General features: G+C 42.6%; 1 protein-coding gene and 1 pseudogene across 1 annotated transcript in view; one reads left to right on the top strand and one right to left on the bottom strand.

The window, feature by feature from the left end:
• Nucleotides 1–11,462, top strand: part of TANGO6 (transport and golgi organization 6 homolog) — a 226,473-nt gene extending 215,011 nt beyond the window's left edge. The window contains exon 18 of the mRNA XM_074200615.1: nt 9,574–11,462. Within this exon, the coding sequence (XP_074056716.1) occupies nt 9,574–9,750 (177 nt within the window). The 3' untranslated portion in view covers nt 9,751–11,462. The remainder of the gene's footprint in view (nt 1–9,573) is intronic.
• On the bottom strand, nt 10,057–10,146 carry LOC141510770 (U6atac minor spliceosomal RNA; annotated as a pseudogene).
• Nucleotides 11,463–26,407: the final 14,945 nt, after the last annotated feature.

Raw genomic sequence — 26,407 nt, 5'->3', positions numbered from 1 at the left:
CTGCTTATTCTTTCTATTCCCTTCTGTTTATTTTGAAATATTCTGTTAATACTATTTTCTTTCTTTACATTTCTATCACCACCTTCTTTATATTTCTATTTTTAAAAAAAAAAGCTTTCACTTGAAACAAAAAGTTACTAAAGTAAAACAAATGCACATTGGTCTCATCTGAAAATGTGTGTTTTACCCTGCAGAGCTGATGGTTTTGGTCTTCCCCTGCTTCTTGACCCAGTTCTCTAACCACGCTTCATTTCTTTACCAGCTTTTGACTCAGCTCATCTTTTCCTTCTCCCCTACCGAGTTCCAGAAGCATAATCAAATTAATTTTGTCATTGTTTCTAAAAAAAGGATGTCAGCCTATTTCCCCGTGACCCTACCCTGTCTTTGAAACTTTGCAGACCTTTGTTTCCCTCCTTTGCCATTACTCCCCTACTTGTCATCTCCCACTATTAGACTGTAAGTTCCTTGAGGGCAGGCACTGGCTTTCCTTAATATGTATCCCCAGTTAGCACCTATTTGTCACATGCTAAATAACCTACCAGATACTTTTTTTTTTTTTTTTTTTTAGGTTTTTGTAAGGCAAACGGGGTTAAGTGGCTCACCCAAGGCCACACAGCTAGGTCATTATTAAATGTCTGAGACCGGATTTGAACCCAGGTACTCCTAACTCCAGGGCTGGTGCTTTATCCACTAGGCCACCTAGCCGCCCCTGTACCAAATACTTTTTAATGTGTTCATTCTGCACCATCTACCATCTACCATCTACCTCTTGGCAAAGAGGTAGGAAGAACACTTCAGTCTTCTCAAGTGATGAAGTCTTTCAAAGTTGTTTTCCTTACCATCATTGTAGAATAAATCGTTTTCTTGGCTCTGCTCCCTTCACTCAGTTCATACAAGTCTTCCCAGGTTTCTCTCAGCAAAGTAATATCCTCTTTTTGTTCAAGTACTGGAATGTATTCACTCTTCCCCTCCTTGTGAGGAGAAGGAATGCATGGCGGAATGCAACCTCTACAAAGGTGTGATGGCGAGAGATGGCATGTCATGGGCAGGGAACCCCAGCAGGCCGATTTGATCAGAGCTTGGTCAGCCAGTCCATAGGCACTTAAGCCTTGACCATGGGGCCAGCACTTGGCTGAGTTCCAGGGACGCTAGCAGAACAGATTGTCACTGCCCTCAAGGAACTTGGATCCAATGACAGAAAACAGTTCATAGAAGGAAACTGAAAAGCAGAAGAAGAAAGGGAGCAGGGGATTAAATGCTGGAGGAAGTCTAGACGTGTGAGACTCAGATACTTGGGCGCCCTTCTTAAATGGGGGTTCATCCAGAGGGAGGGGCTTCAGGGGCAGGAAGTACTTCCCCTGTTTTAATTCCAGGGCTGTGGTGAAGTGGACAGAGTGCCAGACCTAGAAGCAGGAAGACTCCTTTTCTTGAGTTCAAATCTAGCCTCAGACACTTATTAGCTGTATGACCCTGGGCAAGTCACTTAACCCTGCTTAAACGCCTCCGTTTCCTCATCTGTCAAAGGCAGAAGGAAATGGCAAATCATCCCAGAATCTCTGTCTAGAAAACTACAAATAGGGTCACAGAAAGTTGGACATGACTGAGTAGCAAGTGAACAGTGAACTTCCAGGATAAAGAGGATTTCTGAGGCATAGTGGAAGAATTCCAGAATGTAGCCTGGAAAGGGATGTCAGGACTATCTGAGAGGGAATGATGTGTAGCCAGAACAGAAAGAAAGACTGAAGCCAGGTTGTGAAGGACTTTAAATGCCAAATAGGGTGTTTGTGTGTGTGTGTGTGTGTGTGTGTGTGTGTGTGTGTGTGTGTGTGTGTGTGATACAAAAAGCTAATTTCTAATGACATGGTTAGAATTACACTTTAGAAATATCAATTTGTCATGGCAAACAACAGCCGGTGCTGACAGGCAGAAACTCGCAGCCACCCCAGCTACTGCAGCAGTGTGGAGGTGATGGCAGTGGAGGTGGTAGGAGTGATTGCAGTGCCAGTCTACCGCCTCAGGCAAGGGTAGGCTAGGGTAAAGTGCTGCCACTGGGAGGGCAACAAGACCATGAACCTGATCCCTTTGGTCCTGATCAACATCGCTCAAGGCCTACCAAGAGGTGTTGGATGAGTTCTACTTCAAGGTCATATATGTTGAGCAATGAGAAAAAGAAGCAGAGACAGGATTGAGCAGAGGGATTCAAGGTGTTGGCACAGGAGGCACAGTTTCCACAAATTTTTGTCTTGTTATCCAAGTTCTTTGCAACTGGCCTTCATATCACATACAGATTCTCTATGTACACAAGGCCTCCAGAAGATCTCTGGCATTGGTTTGGATCCTTCCTTCCTTCCTTCCTTGATGTTGAAGAGGTGTATCAGCCAGGCATCTGAATATGGAGGCTGGGAAATCCTTCAGTCTTTTCTTACTAAATCAGATGATCAAGATCAACAGGAAGGTCCAAGAGATCCAGAAGTAGAAGCCATCATCAAGAAGGTTCTTCTAGTTTTGGCAAAATTAGAAAGAGAAGAGGAATAGCAGCAACTCGAATGTGAGGCCCAGGAGAGGGAAGAAGAAAGGAGAGGATCCTGAAGCACTGATCTGGGGGCTGGAGCGCAGGTGGAGCAGGGAAAGACTCAGAAGTCATAGCTGGAATTGTGACAAAAAGGGAGATGGGAGAGACAGGGATAGTGAAAAAGAAAATGATAGAGACTAGAGAAGACACCATGATTACAACAAAGAAAGAGGCAATGAAAAAGGAAAAGAGAGGGAAAGACCAAGAAAGCAGAGAAGTAGGAAAGAGAGAGAGAAGCATAAAGAGGTCAAAAGATGACAAGAAGCCCAGGGATGAAAAAAAGAGATTCCAAAAAAAAAGAGAGAGAGAAAAACATAATTGATATAGAAATAGGGAAAGAAAACATTGAAGTAGGAACCAAAGTAGAAATACAGCAGTCAAAACTGGAGCAAAGAAAAGGCAAGTAAACATAAAAATGAAAGTAAGAAAACAAAGCAGGAGTGATAGTTGAGGAAGAACAGTGTTGAAAAGTCAAGAAAATGAGAACAAATTCCAACAAAGAAAAATCCTGGGAGCGGCTAGGTGGCACAGTGGATAAAGCACCAGCCCTGGAGTCAGAAGTCCCTGGGTTCAAATCCAGTCTCTGACACTTAGTAATTACCTAGCTGTGTGGCCTTGGGCAAGCCACTTAACCCCATTTGCCTTGCAAAAACCTAAAAAAAAAATCCTGAAAACACAGCAGAAGTAGAGTGTTCTCACAAATGAGAGCACAGTGATAGCAAGGACCAGAGTAGGACAAACAGGATCATCAGAGGAGCCAGAGTACAGAGCATAAGCGCCAAGAAAAATAGCATAAAAACGAGACTGGTGAAATTTTTTTTTCTTTTTTTTCTTTTTAATTATTTTGTAAAAGTGAATCACATTGAATCCTATAAATGTTTGATTAAATCCTGCTTATTCTTCTTTCTTAAAGTTGAGACTGTGCAGTAGTTGTGCACTCTTCAATCTCCCTACACATAGAGTGCAGCTTTTTATTTCCCGTTCTGGGTAGGGAAGGGTCTTTGTAATCCCATTTATTAAATAGATGTTTCCATCCATTTGTTGAATTTAATTCATGATGCAATGAACAATCGTTCTTGCATTTTTATTATTTGGTTGTTTCTGAAATGTTAAGGTTGTACATGTGTCCTAAAAATGTTTTAATTCCTTTGGCATGGTTGCCAGGAATATTTAAATATGTATAAGGCAATAAACTGCCACTAATTAAAAAAAAGATATCAATTTGTGATCAACTATGATAAATTTAGCTCTCCTCAATACAGTGATCAAAGACAATTCCAAAAGACTCATGATGGAAAATGTCATCCATGTCCAGAGAAAGAACTATGGAGTCTGAATACAGATTGAGGCATATAATTTTCACTTTTTTTGTTACTTGGTTTTTTCTTTCTCATGGTTTTTCTTTTTTGTTCTGATTCTTCTTTCACAGTGTAACTGATGTGGAAATATGTTTAACATGATTGTACCTGGATAACCTTGCTGACTTAGGGAGTGGAGAGGTGGGGGGAATAATTGGAACTCAAAATCTTATAAAAATGTATGCTGAAAATTATCTTTACATGTAGCTGGAAAAACTAAAATATGAGAAAGTGGAAAAGGTATCAATTTGACATGTCTATGGAGAAAGGATTGGAAAGAGGAGAGGCCAGATGCAGGGGGATTTTTTTGGAGGCTAATGTAAATAGTACAGATGAGAGGTGATGAGGCAGTCATGATGCAGAGAGAAAAGAGAGATGTTGAGGGAGCATAACTGACTAAATTTGGCAACTGATTGGATTGGGATGGAGGGGAGTGTGGAATGAGAGTGAAAAAAATTGCCTAGAACTTGAGCCTGAGCCAGGAAGAGTAGAGGTGTCTTCACTAGAAATAGAGAAGTTACTAGAAGGAGTGTTTAAGGGGAAAGTTAGTTTGTGGCATATGGGATATCTTGAATTTGAGATGCCTATGGGTCTTCTAGGGATGTCCAGCCAGGAGCTGGAGAGAAGAGAATGTTACTCTGGAGAGATGAGAAATGATGGTGTGGAGATGATTGTTAAATATATGGAAGCATGGGGCGGCTAGGGCCCTGGAGTCAGGAGTACCTGAGTTCAAATCCGGGCTCACTCACTTAATAATTACCTAGCTGTGTGGCCTTGGGCAAGTCACTGAACCCCATTGCCTTGCCAAAAAAAAACCCTTAAAAAAATAAAATCCATGGAAGCTACTTAGAAATGAGAGAGACAGAGAAAGAGCAGAGGGCAGGACTGGACTGGATCCAGGATGTATCCCATCACACATAAGGGCCAGGATATGAAAGATAAAAGTGCAATGTCGTCCACATTAATAAGAGAAGAGCAACACAAGAAAAGAGCAACACAAGAAAGAAGAGAGCAACACAAGAAAAAAAGTGCTGAGAAATCACAGGGAGGAAAGACTAGAAAGAGGGCATAATCAGCATAGACAAATGTTGTAGAAAGGTTAAGAAGGATGAGTGAATAAAGATGTTTGGACTTAGCATGAACACAATCATTGGTAACCTTAGAGAGAGAAGTTTCCATGAAATGAGAAATGGGGCCTGTCTGTAAAAAGTTGAGAACATTAACAGCAACATTGTGAGAAGATCAAGTGGACCCAGCTCCTCAGCAGTTTAGTGATCACGCCCAATCCCAAAAGACTTGTGATGGAAAATGCCATCCACATCCAGAGGAAAAACTAAGGACTCTGAATGCAGAGCAAAGCCTACTATGGACACTTTTTAAACCTTCTTTTATGTTTTTTTTTTCTTCCTCATAGTCTTTTTTTTCTCTTTAGTTTTAATTCTTCTTTCACAACATGACTAATATGGAAATAAGGGCCACCCAGGTGGCTCAGTGGATAGAACACTGGCCTTGGAATCAGGAGGAAGAGAGTTTGACTCTGACCTCAGACACTTCACTCTTACTGGCTGTGTGACCCAGAGCAAATCACCTCACCCTGAATGCAAGGCATATTTAGCCACTGGACCCAGATGGCTCCAGAGGAGAAAGTGAGGCCAGGGACTCAGCACAGCTCCCCGCCCCCCCACTCAGATCCAGTTCATGTGCTTGTCATGACATCACCTCCCTAATGTCATGGTCTTCTTTAAGAACGAAGGACAAGGGGCGGCTAGGTGGCACAACGGATAGAGCACCAGCCCTGGAGTCAGGAGGACCTGAGTTCAAATCTGGCCTCAGACACTTAGCTGTGTGGCCTTGGGCAAGCCACTTAACCCCATTTGCTTTGCAAAAACCTAAAAAAAAAAATGAAAGACAAACATCCATTTGGAAATCTGTTAAACATGACTGTACACGTACAACCTGTATCAGATTGCTCACTGCCATGGAGAGGGGGACAGAAGTGAGGGTGGTAGAAAAATGTGGAGCTCAGAAGCTTGCAACAAGATGGATGTGGAGAACTATCTCGTGTAATTGGAAAAAACCAAACATTTAAAAATGGAAGGAGAGCTATAGAATGATAGCTTGGGAAGATGATAGTAGCATCAGGTGAAGGCTTTTTAAGAAAGGGGAACTTCTGGGCATATTTGTAAGCAGCAGGACTGAGTGACTGAGTGACTGAGTAGAAGTTTATAATTTAGAGAAAGAGGGGATGATTGAAGGAGCTGGCCACCTTATTTTTTAAAATTGGCCCAGAGGAGGAGGTAGACAAGAATTTGGAATAAATACCTCAGTTTTTTCAGTGAAAGATGAAACAAGGTCCTCTGCTGACAGGTGATAATGTTGGTGCCTTTAGAAGAGTAGCTACCCTAGGGAATAGGATAGAAAGTCAATCAGGGGAAAGTGAAAAGATTGCCTCCTAACAATGAGGACCCAGATGACACCAGATAATATTAATCTGAAACGGCTCCAACCATTTGTAATATGACAACCTCTGCCTTTGCTCAGCAATCCAAGATTGGTGAAGGGAGCTGGTAGGAAGAATCCAGAATTGGAGTCTGGAAAGGAAATGTGAGTAAGGAATTCACTAATGATAGATTTTAGCCATAGGGAGATACCTTAATGTTTTTATATTTCACATTTTAAATCCAAAGAGTATATTTCTAAAATACTTTATTCAAACATTTTGCCACTTAAAATTTATGGGGGGGGGAATAAATCTGTTGAACATAATTTAGCTCCTTCTCTGTAGATTATGTTCATTTGTAATTATGTATAACTTGATCTCAGGATAATAACAGAAGAATAGGAGACACTCATCTGATTTGACTTTGGAAAATAACTTTTAATTTGCCATTTTCTTTCTTTTGGTTTTCTCCATCTTACAGTTTGAGGATATTCCAGATCAGGTTCTTTGAGGGAGGCACAAAAGTTCATTTCTGTCAGGGCCATTGTGAGTGCACCTCCTGGTGCTCTCCTCCACAATGAGCCCGAGTGACCATCCCTATCCTACAGCCTCCCTCTTACCAGCTCCAACAAGTCCGTGCCAGGAAGAGGAAAAGAAATGTCAACTTTTTCTGGCAAGGTGCCCTTGCCGGGCTGTTCCTCAAACAAAGAATTTGACTACTTCCTAAGGATATCCCCAACCAGACTGGCTCCCTGAGAGCAGAGTGGTTCCTTTTCACCACCTACCATTGTAAACCGAGAGAGACGACTCTGCCCCCAAGAAGGGGGACTGAGGGGGGCGAGCAGGCAGGTGTGCCGAACTGCTAATGAGAGGTTTCCGAGGTGGGATTGCCTGTATCCTGCCCACCTCAGAGACTCCTGTGTGGAACTTTACCTTTGAACTCTCTCCATGCTCAGTCTATGATCTGGGGGATTTGGTGACAATCCCTCCTCGACGCGGGGCTTTGATCCATGGGGAGTCCAGAGGAAGTGCTGGGACCGGTGGGATTCCCAGAGTTAGAGGGATTCAGTGAGGAGGGGCACGCTGGTGAGTTAGTTGGATTAAGTTTTTAATTAAAAAGGAGTTGTGCTTGACATTTGGTTCCTAAAGAGGAGATCCTGCTGCCGGTGGGAATAACCTTTACAGGTAACTCCTATGCAGGGATAGTTCTTGTCATACTTCACATATGGTGTGGACAGTTTAGCATCTCCTGAGTCTTGTTCTCTGTAAGAAACAAGGGGTTTCCTTCCAAATTCTTACCTTATACCTGTTGGGTGAGGGAAGCTCTGGTGTCCTCCGACTGAGCAACACTCTCCTGGGACTAAGGCAACCTGCCATAGAATCTGTCAGAGTAAGGGTTTGGCCTCCGCTGCCTAAGGAAGGCTGCTCTTCCAGGCATCCCTCCTCTTCCATTCACCTGAGACAGAGGAAAAGCAAAAGAGGAGAACATATCCATCTCTGTCTCCCTCTGTCTCCCTCCCCCCCCTGCCATAATGCCTTTACCTTCTGATCAGCAAGAAGAAAAAAAGTCTGCCAAGAAGCAGAAGATATTTAGTTTTAAAAAATGCTTATTGCTCCTTTATGGAATGTTTCTCAGATTGAATCCTCTGATCATTTGCTTGGCACATCTACATGCATGCATGCATACATACACACACATCTATATACATAGAGAGAGAATAACTCATACCAGCCAATGCTTATATAGTGCCCACTATGTGCCAGTGACTTTACATATCTATTACCTCATCGGAACCTCGTATGAATTCTAGGAGACGGAGGCCATTCTTCCCATTTTAAAGAGGAGGAAATTGAAAGACAGAGGTGAAATGACTTGCTCAGGGTCATGCAGCTGATGTGTGTCTGAGAACACATTTGAACTCAGGTCTTTGTCCTGACTCCAGGCCTGGTGCTCTATCCACTGTGCAATTTAGCTGACCCAGTGTATACCTATAATAACACATATACATGTAACAATAAAAGTTCAGTGTGGTTGATGCTGCTTTATCGCTTCAGTACCCCTTCACTTGTGTCATTTCCTTTTCTTTTTCTTTTCAATCCCTACTTTTTTCCTGGCTCTTAACCTCTTTCCATCTAAACTAGGAGGGGGATCCTTGGAAAAATTGTGAAATTTAAGTAAATAGAGGGAGAAAGGCCCTCAGTTTATTCAAGTATTCTGGACACTTTTTTTTTTAGGTTTTTGCAAGGCAGTGGTGTTAAGTGGCTTGCCCAAGGCCACACAGCTAGGTAATTATTAAGTGTCTGAGGTTGGATTTGAACTCAGGTACTCCTGACTCCAGGGCCGGTGCTCTATCCACTGTGCCACCTAGCTGCCCCTGGACGCTTTCACAGATAAAATTCCTTACTCTCAGAATGGCAGTAAGGAGGGAAATAGCCAAAAGGCTGATGGGGGAGGAATGACTTTAGGGCATGGACCATCCACCGATATCTTAATCCATGAATCAGTAGGAATCATCTAGAATACCCATCTCCCCCACACCTTCTCTTTCTATGGGATGCTCTGCAAGTAGGAAACAACACTCAGAAGACCTGGCAACACAAAATAAAGACTGGCCTCCTAACTCTTAAGGGGCTGCTTCATTTGATCATTTGAGTGAGAAGTGGAGACTGGGGCAAGGCAGAATCAGTTTAATACAGGTTCTCTAAGTATTCTGTTCTTGCTAGAAGTTAGGGTCCCAGAATGAGGGGTGTATAAGAGAAGAGGGAGTATCCTTGGAAGTGTTCCCCAAAATTTCCCAAAACCTTATCTTGATGTGACATCAGAGTACTTTTCTTGAGGAACAGGAGGGATGATATCTAAGGACTCTTCTCCTGGTTCCCAAGGGAGACTCAATAGGAAGAGACCCTGCAACCAGGAGATCAACCAGGGCAAGAGAAGAGAATTGGAGTGTGGGTGATTTAGAAGGTGTTCTTAGGTAAAAGTCAGGGACCTCCTAGACCCCATGAGCTGAACATCTCCTTGGAATGTGGACTACCACTTACCATTTTGTAAAGCAAAAGCATCCAGTTATTGGCAAATGTGGTCCACAGAGCTTGTTGGGCTTGAAGGTAACCCATTACTGACCTGGGGGAAGCCAAGATAGTATCAGAATGGTTTGTGCTGACCATGTTTCTATGGATGTGTGTGTGTCCTCTCCTTACAGGTGCTGAGAGATGTCCTGAAGGACCTTTACCACCTGCTGAAGCACGTGGTCCGTTTTGAGCCAGATGAGGCGGCCAAGCTGCATGCCCAGCTCGCCCTGGAAGAACTTGATGAAATTATGAGAAACTTCCTATTCCCACCACAGAAGCTGGAGAAAAAGATAGTGGTGCTCCCCTAGGATGCCCTTCCACAGAGGATGATCAAGGTTGGAGCCTCCAGACAAACTGGGCAGCAAACACTTTCCAAAGACCCCACTCCCCTCCTGCTTTTACATTTTGCATTTTATAATGTTCTCCATCTTTCTTTGATCATAAACTGCTCCCCTTTCCAGATATGATTGATAAACTATTCTTTGTTCTCCTAATAGACTTGTCTTATCACCTTTTAAGTCTAAATCCTGTACCTATTTCAACCGTATCTTGGTTTAAGGTGTGAGATGTGGGTCTTGGTCCAGTTTCTGCCATACTATCTTCCAGTTTTCCCAACAAAAACATGGCTAGATGCCAGAGTAAGTGGCAATGGCTTAACCTTCTATGTGTCATAAAGGCCACTGGAAACTCTTCCATCCTTATCACCCAACACTTCCCTCCCCCCCAAGCTCTTAGCAGTGTGGCCACAGAGCCCGCCAAGAGTGTTACCTGGGCACAACCCACCTAAAGAGTGCTGCTCCTGGAGCCATCATTTACCTGCCCACTGCATCTGCCTTCCTTGTCAGAGGGGACGACTTTCCTGATTCAGATGGAAGAGGTGCTATGTTTAGGAGTGAAAGTGATCCAAAAAAGTAAAAATAAAAAATATTAGAAGATGCCGGGTCATGAATTGAACTGAGAGTGAATACATTAACCAGAATGCTGCCCATCTCTGTGGAAGTATCTCAGGGGTGGACATGCCAAAGAGGCTCCCTCTCCAGAATGATCTTTTCACCTTAGCCAAGTCAGACATTTTAGTAGTTGAGAATTGAATGAACTCTATGGTATTATTTTAAATGTGTTTAAATTAATGATAATAACATTTTTATAGTTTGCAGAGTAGATTATAGATTGTCGTCCCCACAACAATCCTTGAGTTGTTGCTATTAAAATCTACTTTTTATGAATGAGGAAACTGAACCAATTGACCTAGGATCACATAGCTAGCAAGTGTCTGATGCAAGATTTGAACTCAGGTCTTCCTGACTCCGAGCTCACTATACCACCTAACTAACCCTTCTCCCTATTTCTCCCTACTTTTTCACTACATGCTTAACCTAACCTAGTGAGCCATATTAAAGAGGAGATGGATTGATGGATGGATAAGAGATACATAGATAGATGCAAACATAACATGATTACATGCATATATGTATTTCAGCCTGCCTGACTACAGGTCACTCAGATCCAGTCTTCACTAGACCCCTCTCTCCTTTCCTCCATTCTTTTCTCCACTTCCCTCTTCTTTCCCTTTCCAAGGCTCAACACTATAGTCCACTTTGCTTCCAAAGCCCTATAGTCATTATCCTGGGGTGGGGGTCCATAAAGGCAACCACAGTAGAGGCAGGAAGACCCTTCCAGTCTTAGTTCCCAAGGCAGTCCCTCTCAGCATCTTTTATTGATTAATTGGTAATCTAGCCAGACTGAATCAATAGATGCATTCCTGCACTTGGAGTGAAGAACTAAATTTGGGTCCCACCTTAAACACTGGGTGACCCTAAGACCCATGCCCCCTCCTCCCAGATCAGGTTTCCAGGTTTCTCTTCTCAAAAAAGAGAATTAATAATATATCTGACTCATCAGATTATGCTAGGATCACATAAACAATGTATGGAAAACATATATATGTGTGTGTGTGTGTGTGTGTGTGTGTGTGTGTGTGTGTATGTGTGTATATATATATATATATATAATCTCTTCACCCAGGACAGTTAGATGATGCTGTGACCAGGATGCTGAACTGGACATTTCCTAGCTGTGTGCCCTTGGGCAACTCACTTTACCCTTCTTGCCTCAGTTTTCTCATCTGTCAAATGAGCTGGAGCCTCAAGAAAATAGCAAACCACTCCAGTGTCTTTGCCAAGAAAACCCCAGATGGGGTCCTGAAGAGTCAGACATGAATGAAATGCTGAGCAACTTTCACCTTGCTCCTCCCAGCCTTCTCCCATAATTGATATTTCCACTTACCAATTAATCTCTCTTTTATTCATTTACAAATGTCTCATCTTTTCCCAAGTCAATTTGCCTCCAACGCCTTATCATTCTATCCACTTAGCCATCTGAAAGAATATAGGTGGCAAGCCCTGAGGAGTTGGGTTTGGCATCAAACTCCAGGCCTTTTTGGACTACAAATTCTTCTAGTTTGCTTTCTGAAAAAGTCAAATTGGGGGTCAAATTGATGAATGTTATAAAATAGAAAACAAATGGATGCATTTGCTTTGACACTTCTATTTCAATTTTACTCCAATTAGATGCTGTCCTGAAATTCTGATCTCCGCTACCCTTTCTGAGCCAAAACACCTGCAATTTATCCTCAGCTGAGACTGTTCAGTCTTGTCCATTTGTTCTCTTCTAAGCATCTCTTGCTCAAAAGGAAAAACCCAGGGATGAAATCTGCCTCTATACCACCCCCCCACCTCACTCATTCCTCTGTCTCTGAACCATTTGGGGTAAATTAGTGTTTTGTCCCAACACTTGAGGGGAGCCTCTATGTCAAAGACATCTGAAACAATGCAATCCTGTCTGTCATCTTCTCTAAAATAAGTTAGGGCCCACTATGGAAACAAGCTAGTTGAAGGTGGATGTCCAACCCTTCCTTCATAGGCAAAGCAGAACTGGCCACCTTCAGAGCTGCTAACCCAGCCTGGGTCAGAGGAGATGCCAGCTGTCACCGGAGGCAGATGGTGCCCCTGCCCTGGTCCCCTCACCAGCCTGAACCTCTGAACAACCTTTTGCGCTTCTCCTGACCAACAAAGTTCTGCCGGCAGACAACTCTGCAGTCACATGCAGCAAAATCTCTGCAGTGAACTGCGACAAGGCAGCTCCTTAGACTCCCTCACCTCCCCCTCGACCGCCAGCCGGCCTTCCTGCAGTGTGCAGCAGCCTGACTCCAGGGCTGGCAAAGCCTCTGATTTCTCATTTATTCATCGCTGCACTCCTCATCCTGCTGGCGGCCCGAGCATGCTGGGAAGTGAGTTCAGGCTCATTCCCAGGTAGAAACCTATTTCAGCAAAGTCATGGGGTCTCTAGGGTCACTAATTTGAGATTTGTGGTCCCAAGGTGGACAACTGTTCCTGACTCTCCTCTAATGATGCTGGGGTTCTGCATTCCTCCCCGAGTTCTGATCATTCACTACAATCACTGTATTTTCCCAGTTCCCAGAACCACCAGCCCTGTAAGAGCTTTCAGCTTTGATCCTTTTATACATCTCTGTTTGTCTTACATTACTTAGAACCTAAGGCCATAACATCACTTTTATTTTCTCACTATTTAAGAATTGTGATGCAGTGGATAGAGCACCAGCCCTGGGAGTCAGGAGGACCTGAGTTCAAATCCGGCCTCAGACACTTAATAATGACATATCTGTGTGGCCTTGGGCAAGCCACTTAACCACATTGCCTTGCAAAAAAAAAAAATGTGATGAGCTCAAGGAGACTAGACCCCTCCTTTCCACATTATTAATTGCCAATCAACCCTAAATAGAATAAAGGAAGCCCCCCCAACTTTACCTACCTCTCTCCAAGGACTTACTTGTGCTCTCTCATTCTCTTCTCTCTCTCTTTCTCTCTCTCTCTCTGTCTCTCTCTCTCTCTCTCTCTCTCTCTCTCTCTCTCTCTCTCTCTCTCTCTCTCTCTCTCTCTTTCTCTCGAAGAACTTAAGTGTTTAAAGAAAGAACCAGATAAAAGGAAATCTCTAGACCAAGTTCAGGATATCTTTTCCCCCAGCTCCCATCCCATAAATATGCTTTATCATAGTAATTCACATTTATACAGGATATCCCAAAAGCCTTAATACAATTTTAATCTATTAACACTTAAATCTTCACTAGGTCTTTGGAGACACCCTATCTAAGGTTTTTAAAATGAGGCAGAACCCGTGCTGTGGGAGTGCACACCCTCCAGAGTTGCAGGGATGAACTGTCACCTTTGTGGCAGCCTTGAAACCTAAACTTCTTTCTCGGCCTCAGTTAATCTCCAAGTCTGCTTTAGCTAATCAGCACTGCATAGGGAAGTGGATACCACTATTAAAAGGGGATGGGAAATTACAGAGCTCCTCTTATTTCTTTTCTGGCTGCTTCCCCCACAAGGCCCCCACCCCCACCCCATTACTCTCATATATCCCTCATTCTCATTGGACTAAAAAGGTCATCATAGCACTGAGAGGAGTTAAAATCACTTGAATTTCACTCAGTCTCCTTGAGTCGCTTCCCTAACCTGGTTCACTGTTTACTAGCAAGTTGAGATTCTGAGACATAGCCAGTGAGGACCCTGGAGTGAGTTGGTGACAGACATCCTGGGGATAAGCTAGTCGATCCTCTGATTTCCATTCTGGCTCCTTCCACTAATAATTATGTAACTATAATAATTCTAGAGCCAAGGCAGATATAAGAAGGAGCTCACATCTTTTGGGGATTGAAGAAGGCGGGGAATTGTCTCCCCCAAAACTATGAACTAAGTGTTCCTATGAAAGTTCCATGATCTGGAAGTTATAAGATGCCACATTCAGATAGATTCCCTTCCTTCCTGAAACACATATATCCAAGGAATTCCTTCACTCGCTAGCCTCTTCTTCCCATCCTGACAGTTGTTCTATTTCCCAGTGACCCTATAGTCATTGCAAGCAAAACTTCTAATGTTCCTCCAGACTTAAAAAATCTTGGAATAATTTTTGATTCTTCTTTGTCCCTCCGTCTCCCAAATCAAACAATCAATCAATGAGTTACTCAATAAGCCTTAATTAAGCACTCACTGGGACAAAGGCAGCTCTTGGAGTCACAAAGACCTAAGTTCTAATCCAACTTCCGACACCCTAGTTGTATGGTCCTGGACAAGCCATTTAACCTCTGTTTGCCCTAATCCACTGGAGAAGGGAATGGCAACCCACTGCAGTGCCTTTGCCATAGAAACCCCATATGTGGTCAAAAAAGAATTGGATGCAACTGAACAACAATGTCACAGGCAAGGTGGGGATGCAAAGAAAAGCAAAAAAACAGCCCCTGCCCTCAAGGGGCTTCCATTCTAGTGGAGGAAACAATACGCACACACAGTTCTGTACAAAGAAGAAAATGAACAGTGTAAATAGGAGCTCGTTGAAGACTGATGACCTGCACAAAGCCTCATCCAGCACAGTGCAGCCCTTGTAGAAGAGGAATGTCCTGAAAGACATGAGGGTGGCCGTGGATGACTTGGACTGGTAGGAACCACAGCTCCCAACCACAGCCTTGCCTTCCTGTGACTGATCCCAGTCAGCTAGTTGAACCAATTAGATAACCTGTGAGTCACACTCCCTTTGTTAGATTATTTGGAGATAACTGTCACTTATTATTATAACCTTTAGGAACCTCTATGACAAACAAAGCTTGTAGGGCATGTAGTGATGAATGGCACTATAGGACCCACCTGTTTGCCTACCTACAAATGAGCATTCATAAAAAGAAATCTCTTCTCCTGAACAAAGAGGAACTATTTGGCCTGGGCTCTTAACTTCCTTTTCCTGCAGATAAAAAGGGTGCCCCAGAGTTGCCCTGGAGTGAGGAGGAGGAGGAGGGGAGAGCCCAGTCCATCGATAAACATTGATTAATCATCTACTTTATTTTAGTTGCAGGAGATACAAAGACAAAAATGAACAATTCCTGTCCTCAACGATCTTATCTTCTGTAAATGATCGTAAGATAATAGATTCTAAATCAGAAATGACTTTAGAGGTTATTGAAGCCAAAACCTTCATCTTACATGGAGGCAAGAGAAATGAAATGACCAGTCACGTAGCTAATCCGAATGTGAACCCAGGTATTCTTGACTGCTACACGTCTGGTGTTCTACCTCTTTATTGTTCCATCTTGTCCCCATTCTCTGTGACCCTATTGGGGTTTTCCTGGCAGAGATACTGGAGTGGTTTGCCATTTTCTTCTCCAACATTTGACAGATGAGGAAATTGAGGCAAGCACAGTTAAGTGATTTGCCCAGGGTCACCCAGCTATTAAGTGTTTGAGGTTGGATTTGAACTCAAGTCTTCCTGATTCCCAAGTGTTATAGTCATACAATGAAAAGCAAGTTCTGTCTCTAAGCAAATTAGTCTCTGAATAATATCTGACTTGGGGGTTTCTTCAACCTCACTTAGTCAAGTATACTGTTCATGGTTTCTGAGCAACCCACACCTGAAGAGTGACAAAATGCTACATGATACAAGCCAGTTTTAACAAACATCAATCTTTTATTAAGCACCTAATATGGTCAAGATATGAATAGCTAGGTAGTGAAGGCAAAGATTCAATGTCCTGAGGTCAAATCCAGCCTCAGACACTAGCTCTGTGACCCTGGCAAGTCACTTCACCTTGTTTGCCTCAGTTTCCTCATCTGGAGAAGGAAATGGCAAACCACTCCATTATCTCTGTCAAGAAAACCCCAAATAGAGCCATGAAAGAGTCAGATGTGACTGATGCAACGGAATAACAGATAAAACACAGAGCTGGGGATGAGGGAGAGGGGAAACAAAGACAAGATGAAAAATAGCCCCAGGGGGCAACCAGGTGGCACAGAGCATAGAGCACCAGCTCTGGAGTCAGGAGGACCTGAGTTTAAATTTGACCTCAGACACTTAATAATTGCCTAACTATGTGACCTTGGGCAAGTAAGTCACTCAGACCCCATTGCCTTAAATAAATAAAAAACATTTTTTTTAAATAGCCCCTGTTCTTAATTGAGACCAAGAATAATTTATTGTATGATGTGCTGCACTAGGCTCTGGGAGCTTAGATTCTCAACTAAAAAGAGCAGGATAGGCACCCTAATGCAAAGAAGGAGAGAAACCAGCACCCTCAGGTTTATCAGAATAGGGAAAGGGGCTAAGCCTATGGTTTCATTGGAGTAGAGAATTCCTGGGTGCAGAAACACCTCTTAAACCTTCTCTGCACCCAAAGTCTTCAAGAGTTGGCTTGAGTACCAAGAAGTAGTTGACCTGCCCAAGATCCCCAGTCTTGAAATCAAGTCTTTCTAACTCCAAGTCTTTCCAAACAAATTTAGGGAAACTGAAGCTCAGGGAGCTGTTCTTGGTTTCAAAGTTGCCTCCTTACGAGGAAGCACTTGAACCACCACAGGAAGGATTCTAAGAGGTTTGGAGGTAAGGACATGGTCACCATGGAGAGGAGGACAGGGTGGGGGACAGAGGAGCTTGTGCAAAGGCACAAGGAATGGCCCTCTTTGTCTTCCCACCAATAGTGACATGAAAAGGACCAGTTAGGCCTTCATGAACATCAGGGCTGTGAATTGTGGATGCTGAGACAACCATGTGAACAATGTCTAGGTTTAAGAATACAGTAAAGGGGCAGCTAGGTGGTGTAGTGGATAAAGCACTGGCCCTGGAGTCAGGAGTACCTGGGTTCAAATCCAGTCTCAGACACTTAATAATTACCTAGCTGTGTGGCCTTGGGCAAGCCACTTAACCCCGTTTGTTTGCCTTGCAAAAACCTAAAAAGAAAAAAAATGACCAACAAAGCAAGACAAGATAGCAAGTAAGCTTTAACCCTGGGTACACAAAAAACAAAGTTAAAAGACAGACCCTGATCTCAAGGAGCTTACATTCTAATGGAGAAGATGGCTCACAAAAAGAAGCTGAAAAGGGTGGGGGAAAGAAGGGGAGAACCATGGGGATGGTATATTGAAGTCCAGACTATCAGAAACAGAGCCAAGAAGGGAATGAAAGTTGGCCAGCCTGGCTCCTTCCCCAAAATAGAGTCCCCAGTAGGAAATGACCAAATGGGAGAAGGGGGTCGGTAGGGTGGGGGGTGTTCCAGGATGAGAAGATCAAAGGAGACATTGGATGTTCCAGGGTGAGGAGTTCCCAGACAGCGAGAGAAGCTCTGGGGTAAGATAGCAGCTGAGGCATTGTGACAAAGTTCATGAAGCCAGCAGGACTGGGAAGAAAAACGGCTGCTGCAATCAACTCTCCCCATCATCCCTCCCAAGTATACAACAAAATGTCAGAACTTTTTGGACATCAAGTGACTGTGTCCTTGCTCCATCAGATGGCTAACACTACTGGGCTCTGTACTTTGGCAGCATTCATAGAATGTCCTTATTCATCTCCTCTTGGTTCAGAGTTCTGGATGAGTCATTAAAAATCACTCCTCTGTAGCTACAAGTCAGCCAGGTAGAGAGAAACTGAGGCGCCAGAAGTAGAAGCTGGAAAAACTTTATTTTTTCAATATCTTTCCAGCATTCTGGACAAAGCCTCATTTTCTAGATTTTGTTTTCAAAGTGCTAGCTATAACAATGTTTCTGTGTGTCTGTGTCTCTGTGTGTGCGTATTTTAGTGGTGATCAATCAAATTATCCAGGCGAGAACTCTTCTCTGTGGAATCAATCAAACTTTAGGCTAATTACTGGAAAAGTTCTTTCCTAGGAAGTAAAGTCATATTGGCTGAGGGAATTTGATCATGTCCTATGGGTCATCAATAAAATATCTAGGGGCAGCTAGGTGGCGCAGTGGATAAAGGACTGGCCGTGGAGTCAGGAGTTTCTGGGTTCAAATCCGGTCTCAGACACTTAATAATGACCTAGCTGTGTGGCCTTGGGCAAGCCACTTAACCCCTTTTGCCTTGCAAAAAAAAAAATATCCAGCAATTTGGGTCAGGGAAATTCAAGGGCCAGGAAGTAGAGGGGCAAGTGAGAAGAAATCAGCCCCTCCCCAACCTCAACTGAAGGAGGACTTTGTAAACTTCAGAAGGTCAGAGGTCTGGCTCTAGCAGGATTCCCAGAACAACAAAGTCTGGTGTTAATGTCTGCATCAATAACAAAAAAAACAAAAAACTTGGAAAGGCAAATTCAAAGCTCTGGAACAGTCCCAATAGAAAAAACACATAAAACATATTAAAGGACTCCAGCAAAATGATTTCTAGAATGGTGATTTCCCCTTTGCTATATGTGGCTTGTGGGACGGTGTCATAGACTTTCAAGTTTTGTACCAGCTGTAGTATCTCCTTAGTAAAGATCCCTTTCTGAAAGTTAATCAAACCTGGCTAACTAATTCATGTCTAACAATAGTCATAGGAAAGCACACCAATGGGGGGACTAATGAATAATAGTATCAGAGAAAAAAAATATATATATACACACATATACATAAATATTTTTCTTTTACTTTTCAATTTTTGTTGATTTGTTTTTACAAAACTTTCATTTATAAATACATCCTTCTCACTTCCCCTGCTAAGCAAAACAAAGAACAAAAAGTAATTCAGCAAAACCAACCAACCATTTTGTTGTTATATTATAATTATGTTATTATATGTAATGCTTTACAATCATAGGTGAAGTGAAAGTCGATGCATTTTTCTCATATTTCCTCAAGATACATGCTTTTTGGCCATTATAATTACATAGCAGTCAGTTTCACCTTTTATGCTCTTGCTGTTTCCATCTTTGAAGATACTGTGTATGTGTTATTTTCTTGGTTTTATTTATTTCACATTTCATCAGTTCATATAAAGCTTCCCAATTTTCTCTGAATTCTTCCTATTTGTTGTTTTTCATAGTGTAATAATATTTCATCATGACATTCATAAGCCACCCGGTTCAAGCCATATCTAAACAAAGAATCCTCACTATAATCTACCTAATGGGAAGTCAGACGGCTTTTGCATAGCTCATAAGCACAGTAGACTATTAGAAAATACATTTGCATCACAAATCAGAAGACTAAGATTTGGTCCTTGGCTTTACCCTCCACCAGCCATGAAACCTTGGGCAAGCAAACTGCTAATATATGGAATGTAATGAGAGAGAGGGAGCATATTACATTGGAGAGAGGTCAGTAAGACTTGAGTTCAAGTCCTGACATAAAAGCTGTATGATCCTGGACAATTTATTATTTTGCAATTGCAGACAACTCTAAATTCCTCCCCCAACTGCTTAATCTTCATCAGCAAAGAAAACCATACATTGGGACTTCTGTATTTTGAGGGCATCAAAGGTCCAGATTTCCAAGCTGGTCTGTGCCCTACAGGAGATAGGAGACATCAATACTCTAGAGAGGAGAGTGTCTTAACCTGGGGGGGGCCCATGAACTTGTTTATTTCTTTGTTTATTGTAAATAGTATTTTTTTCCAGTTCCATGTAAAGATGATTTTTAGTATCCATTTTTATAAGATTTTGAAAAATCAAATTTTTCTCCCTCCTTCTGTTCCCTTCCCCCTCCACAGATGGCAATTGGTTAAACATGTACAATCATGATGAACTTGTTAAAAAAATCATTCTAATAACTGTATTTCAATAGAATTGTTTTCCTTTCCAATCCCTTGTATTTTATTTTATGCATCTAAAATGTATAATTCTAGGAGCAGCTAGGTGATGCAGTGTATAGAGCACTAGCCCTAGAGTCAGGAGTTCAAATGTGACCTCAGACACTTAATAATTGCCTAGCTGTGTGCCCTTGGGCAAGTCACTTTACTTCAGCAACTCCAGGACCCAGATGCTGGTGTGGATATTACCACCTCTTCTACACAGATGGGCACAGAGCCTTCCCTTTGGAGCCAACCTAGTAATAAACCTCTCTGGACTCAGCCAGTCTTTGGACAATAGACAGTTTGTCCTGAGGCCTGTTCTCTATTTTATATCCTATGAATCATATAGCATTAAGGCCTCACCACTAAAAAGTGGCCCAGCATATGTGGATGAAAGTTGTTAAAGGTGGAAAGTGCCCTGTCTTATTTTGGGAAGAAGCCGGAGAGTCTTCCTTGCTAGACTGCCAGGATTAAAAAAAAAAAAGAGCTTCTGGGCTTTTAAGTGGTTTATTCCTGTAAATAGTGTGAGAAGCCAGGAGCAGAGTTGCAGACGGCTCATTGGAGTGCATGGGTGGGGTATTTCTGATGCAGTCTCCTATTAATCATCTTCACAAGGAGTCTTGCTCTGCTGAGGATGCTCTGCACATCCGGGGACCACCATCCTCTGTGGAAACTTCAGAACCAAAGGTGGGTCCCATCAGTCCTTTAGAAGGTCCAAGCAGAGAGGAAGGATCACGATTGATGCCAGGGAGGGGTGCAGATGGTTCAGAAAACCAACGAGGAAGAGGCCTCCTGGAGAACTGTCTCAGTTGGCCTATAAGGACTGGGAAGAAGGAAAAAGGTGACAGTGGGCTCACAATCCCCCTGAAGGAAGAACCTTGTATTTACTGATCCATGTCAGCCACTTTCTGTTTAAGGGCTGTCTCTTTTATCTCCTGTTAGCCTTAGGTGGCAGAGCAGATAGAATACCACCAAACCTGGAGTCAGGAAGACCTGAGTTCAAATCCAGCCTCAGATACTAGCTGTATGACCCTGGACAAGTCATTTTATCTTGTTTGCCTGGGTTTCCTCATCTGGAAAATGATCTGGAAAAGAAACTTTTTTTTTTTGCAAGGTAAATGGGGTTAAGTGACTCACCCAAGGCCGCACAGCTAGGTAGTTATTAAGCATCTGAGACCAGATTTGAACCCAGGTACTCCTGACTCCAGGGCTGATGCTCTATCCACTATGCCACCTAGCTGCCCCTGGAAAAGAAACTTGACCAAGAAAACTCCAAATGGGGTCCTGAAAGCTTTCTTGTAAGTGGTGTTGCAGATGGATTCAAGGAGATGGAGCTGGCACAAGAGATGGCCAGGACAAAGCCACAAAGGCTGGAGATGGAAAGTTGCATGTGGGAGGCAAAGAAAAGGCCAGTTTGGCTGGATTGTAGAGTGAGTGACGGGGAATGATGTCCAGTAGGACTGGAAAGATTGGCTGGGGCCAGGCTGGGAAAGGCTTTAAAAGCTAAATGAAGGATTTTATTCTAAAGGTGCGATGAGGTCAGATCTGCAGGAAGTAGCAGGCAGCCTGGGGAGGATCAATGGGAATGGGGAGAGACGAGGCAGGGAGACTAATTGATCAGTCAATCAAAAAGTACTTACTAAATGTTTTATAGTTTACAAAGCATCTTATAACTATTGTCTCATTTGGGGGATCTTATTGCTTGCCTTTTCAATAGGTAGGGAAGAGGCCAGATGGAGGGAGAGAATTTGGAACCCCCCCCATCAAAATTTAAATATTCATGTGAGCATGCATGTATGTATGTATATGCCATGTTTGTGTGCACACATGTAACATGCACTGTGCACATTTTGTGCTGTCTCTGTGCACATGTGTTGCTTAGATGTATGCATGTATGTATCAGATACCTCATTCTATTCTCACAACAGCCTTGGGATGTAGGTGATAGTATGCCCATTTTACAAATAAGGAAACTGAGGCAGAAGTAAAGTCACTACCTAACTGCCCCACCAAATGAAATTTTGGGGAAGGGGAAGTTCTATCTCATAGACTTGGTGAGTTGGAAAGGCAGCATCTGTAATTGAAGAATAACTAAGGCTCCTATTTTGGTGCTATTTTGCTTTATTTTGTTTTGGTTTTTTGCAAGGCAATGGAGTTAAGTGGCTTGCCCAAGGTCTCAAAGCTAGATAATTATTAAGTGTCTGAGACCGGATTTGAACCCAGGTACTCCTGACTCCAGGGCTGTTGCTCTATCCACTATGCCACCTAGCTGGCCCCCTTTTTTTTAACTTGGTGCTATTTTAAAGGAACCATTATCAGATGAAGGATGTTTGTCCTTAGAATAATTATGAACTCTTCCCATTGGGGTGAACTGGCAGGTTCTGGCAGCAGGTCCTTGGCCTTTTCCCTGCCTTCTGCCCGGCTCGCTACACGTGATGGGGGAGGTGTCAGAAAAGGTCTTTTATGCATGAAATCAGCATGGGAAGGAAGTCACCTTTCAAGGTCTCTCCTCCCCCAGGACTGGGTGGTCAGCAAAGCAGAGCAGGGGAGACATCTAGGGAACATTTAGCTATTTGCAAGACTGTGTAAGAGCACCACGTTACAACGATGTTTTTTGCACATTTAGATCAAAGGCAAAAACTCTAGTAGAGAACACTCCCTTCACCAATGCCAGTCAACAACCCTTCTGCCCATCATAGTCTTAGGCTGGGGCCTATGTGACAGAGCTCATATGTGTCAAAGGCAAGACTTGAACTCAGGACCTCCTCTCTCCAAAAACAACTCTCTCTCTCTCTCTCTCTCTCTCTCTCTCTCTCTCTCTCTCTCTCTCTCTCTCTCTTCAATGGTGATAAACACATTAAAGGATCTCTGTCAACAGGAGTGAGAGATTGATAATGTAGGAAAAATCATTGCCTTGATCAGAAGACCTTGCCTGGAGTTCAGACTTTCCAGACTTTTACATTTTGCCTATTTCCTGCATCTTGCCTAGCTGCTGACATATTTGACTTATTGAATGGAGACAATACCAGTGCCATCTCCTTGCCACGATTGTTGTAAAGAGCAAATGGGTCAAAGGATAAAAAGCTCTTTGTCAGGGCGGCTAGGTGGCGCAGTGTATAGAGCGCCGGCCTTGGAGTCAGGAGCACCTGGGTTCAAATCCAATCTCAGACACTTAATAATTACCTAGCCATGTGGCCTTGGGCAAGCCACTTAACCCCATTGCCTTACAAAGAAATCTAAAAAAAAAGCTTTGTAGCCTTTGAAATCACATATAAATGTCAGCTATCATTGTTGCAATTACCACCTCTACACCATCATAGCTACCACCGCTACTACTCCTACTCCTACCCTACCACTACTACTACTACTACTACTATCACCACCACTATTACTACTATCACTACCATGACTAATACCACACTAGTGGTAGTAGTAGTAGTAGTAGTAGTAGTAGTAGTAGTAGTAGTAGTAGTCCTATCACCACACTCCCACCATTACCACTATCACTAATAGTAGTAGTAGTAGTAGTAGTAGTTGTAGCAACACTCATTACCATATATATGTAGTTATAGAAGTTTATAGGTAGGGGTGGCTAGGTGGCACAGTGGATAAAGCACCGGCCCTGGAGTCAGGAGTACCTGGGTTCAAATCTGGTCTCAGACACTTAATAATTACCTAGCCATGTGGCCTTGGGCAAGCCACTTAGCCCCATTGCCTTGCAAAAACCTAAAAAAAAAAAAAAAGTTTATAGGTTGCTCAATGAATAAACTGCTGTGCCTAGAGTCAAGAAGAATCCTCTTCCTTGCCTTATCTGCCCTTAGACGCTTACTAGCTGGGTCACCCTGGCAGGTCACTTAACCCTGTTTGTCTCAGTTTTCTTATCTGTAAAAGGATCTGGAGAAAGAAATGAGAAACCACACCAGGATCTTTGCCAAGAAAACCCAGAAAAAGGAGTCACACAGAGTCAGACATGATGGAAACAATCAAACGATATCCATGTATGCGCCCATAGATCCATCTAGGTAGACACACATGTATATGAGTACACATTTACATCTACAGGTATATGTCGGTATCAGTGGATATAACCACAAATGGATATATAATCTATATAGGCACATATATGAAGCACTTTAAGGTTTGCAAAGCATCCAATAGGTATTACCTCATTTGAGTCCCACAACAATCTTAATGGAATAGGTACTATCACTATCCCCACTTTACAGATAAGGAAACTGAGGCCAAGAAAAGTTAAGCAGCTTGTCCAAGGTCACATAGTTAGGAAGTACAGGCTCTAAATTCAGGTTATTCTGACTCCTAAGTTCCATGTTCTCTGCACTATACACCTTAGCTGTCTACCTAAGACCAAAAAAGAAAAGAAATGAAAAGACCAAAAAAAGGTAAATTCAGAGAAACCTGAAAAGACTTAGATAAACAGGCAAAGTATAGTAAGCAGAACCAGGAAAACAACTAACATTAACTACAACTATGTAAACTTTGAAAAATTTAAGATTCTGCTTAATGGAATGACTAATTATAGCCCCAGAAAACTGACAGTGAAGTGTGCTGCTCACTGCTTGGGGAGTGATGAATGGACTGTGGGTACCAATTCTACCAATTCTGCACAATTCTACACAAATTTGCTATGCTTGACTAGACAGTACTAGGGAAGGGAAGGTCATAGGGTGGTAGTGATGAAAAAGAAAGAAAACAGCCCCAATGAAACATTTAGAAAGATCCACTGAAGAGAGGCAGAAAGACGTTCAAAAGGCAACACTGACAAGAAAAGTAGTGTTGAATTTGAGATATTCTTTATTTTTAAAAAACTATTTGATATTCATGAGTTATTATTTTTCTATCCTTTGTATATGGAAATGTTCATCTTGGTTGATGTTCATAATAATTTAAAAAAAACCATCTCTTCCAAAGGCCAGATCAAGCCTTCTCTATAAAATCTTCCTTCCCTGTTCATGACACATGTCAGCTCACATCAGCCTCCCCAACTCCCTCTACTCCCCTTGTAGTTATAGGCCTATCACAGTTTTTCATTTGGTATGTAATTATGTACCATTTGACATTGCTATTTACATTTCCAAGAGCATTTGTCTTGTCCCCCTAATCTGTATACTTCTAGAGGCAGAAACCATATTTTAAGCTTAACTTTTCTTCTATTCATCCCCATCACAGGTACTCAATCAATATTTGTCAACTGAATGAGGGCAGGATTAATCTCCTCTTACTAATGTGTTAAATAAGGGCTGGTGGTCCAAGAGCTTAGCCCTGTGCAACCAGCCTGGGAATCAATTCACATGGTTCTGAATCTGCATAAAAATAAGAATTGGGGTGGAATTGAGTTTACTTCTAAATCCCTGGTGGCAAAGTAAAGATAAAAATTGGGCTTTATCAAATCTGTCTCTTAAGAAAGCATCCCCTGCCTGCTAAAAGATGTTTGTAAAAGGGCCTTACAAACTTAATTATCTGCAAATCCATGTAGACACACTTTCTATGCAAAGGTAGGGATTCTCTTATCTGGGTAACAGCACCAGGTTTCCACTCAACGCAGAACAACAAAGACAATTTGTTCCCTAGGGGAAGTCAGTTAGTGAGGAAAGAAAGATAGTTTCTCCATTATTATTAGCTTTATGGCAGTGCTTTCTTTAAAAGTGCTGTTCACTTTGAATGGGTCTAGCAGGCTGATGAAGTGGTCTGGAATAAAGAACCCAATGGAATCACAGAGACCAGAGAGACATCAATGGCAAAGGGTGCTGATATTTACAGTCCCCTTCTCCTAAACTAATTAGCAGTAGAAGATAAATGGACCAGTGTCACAAAGACTGTCCTGCTAGTTATCATCTTAAGACTGAGCAGAGCCATTGGCTGACTGATTGATGACTTCATTGGATAATCCTTGGTGCTCAGCACTGGGTGAAATGGATGGGGAGCGGTTTGGGTGGCCATCATGTGAAGACCAAATGACTCTGGATGTCCATCTCAGCTCTTAAGAGTCTATCATTCTCTGAATACTGCCTCTTCATTTCCCATGACTGGAATGCAACTTCTCTCGTACCAAAGGCTTCTCTGATTCTTCTTCTTCCGGGTCCTGGGACTCTCTTCATCCCTAAATTATCACACCCCCCCTTTTTCTATTTATGGCGCACAATGATCTTTTAAATTGGAAACCCATAGGAGAAGGGAAACAGCTGTGGTTTCCCTTTAAATAAAAACAATGGAGGAGGTGTTCCAGTCCTAAGGAAAATAAGATTTCTTTGAATATTTGAGAGTTTGCAAAAGGTTGTGTGGGTGATATGGTAGACCTATTTGGGAAATTTGCAATATTTAATACAGGTGACCATTTTTCCTCCTCCTCCT

Source organism: Macrotis lagotis, chromosome 1, assembly GCF_037893015.1.
Source record: "Macrotis lagotis isolate mMagLag1 chromosome 1, bilby.v1.9.chrom.fasta, whole genome shotgun sequence".
Lineage (NCBI taxonomy): Eukaryota > Metazoa > Chordata > Mammalia > Peramelemorphia > Peramelidae > Macrotis > Macrotis lagotis.
Note: the sequence above shows the minus strand (reverse complement) of the source record. Positions and strands in the feature narration are given on the sequence as shown.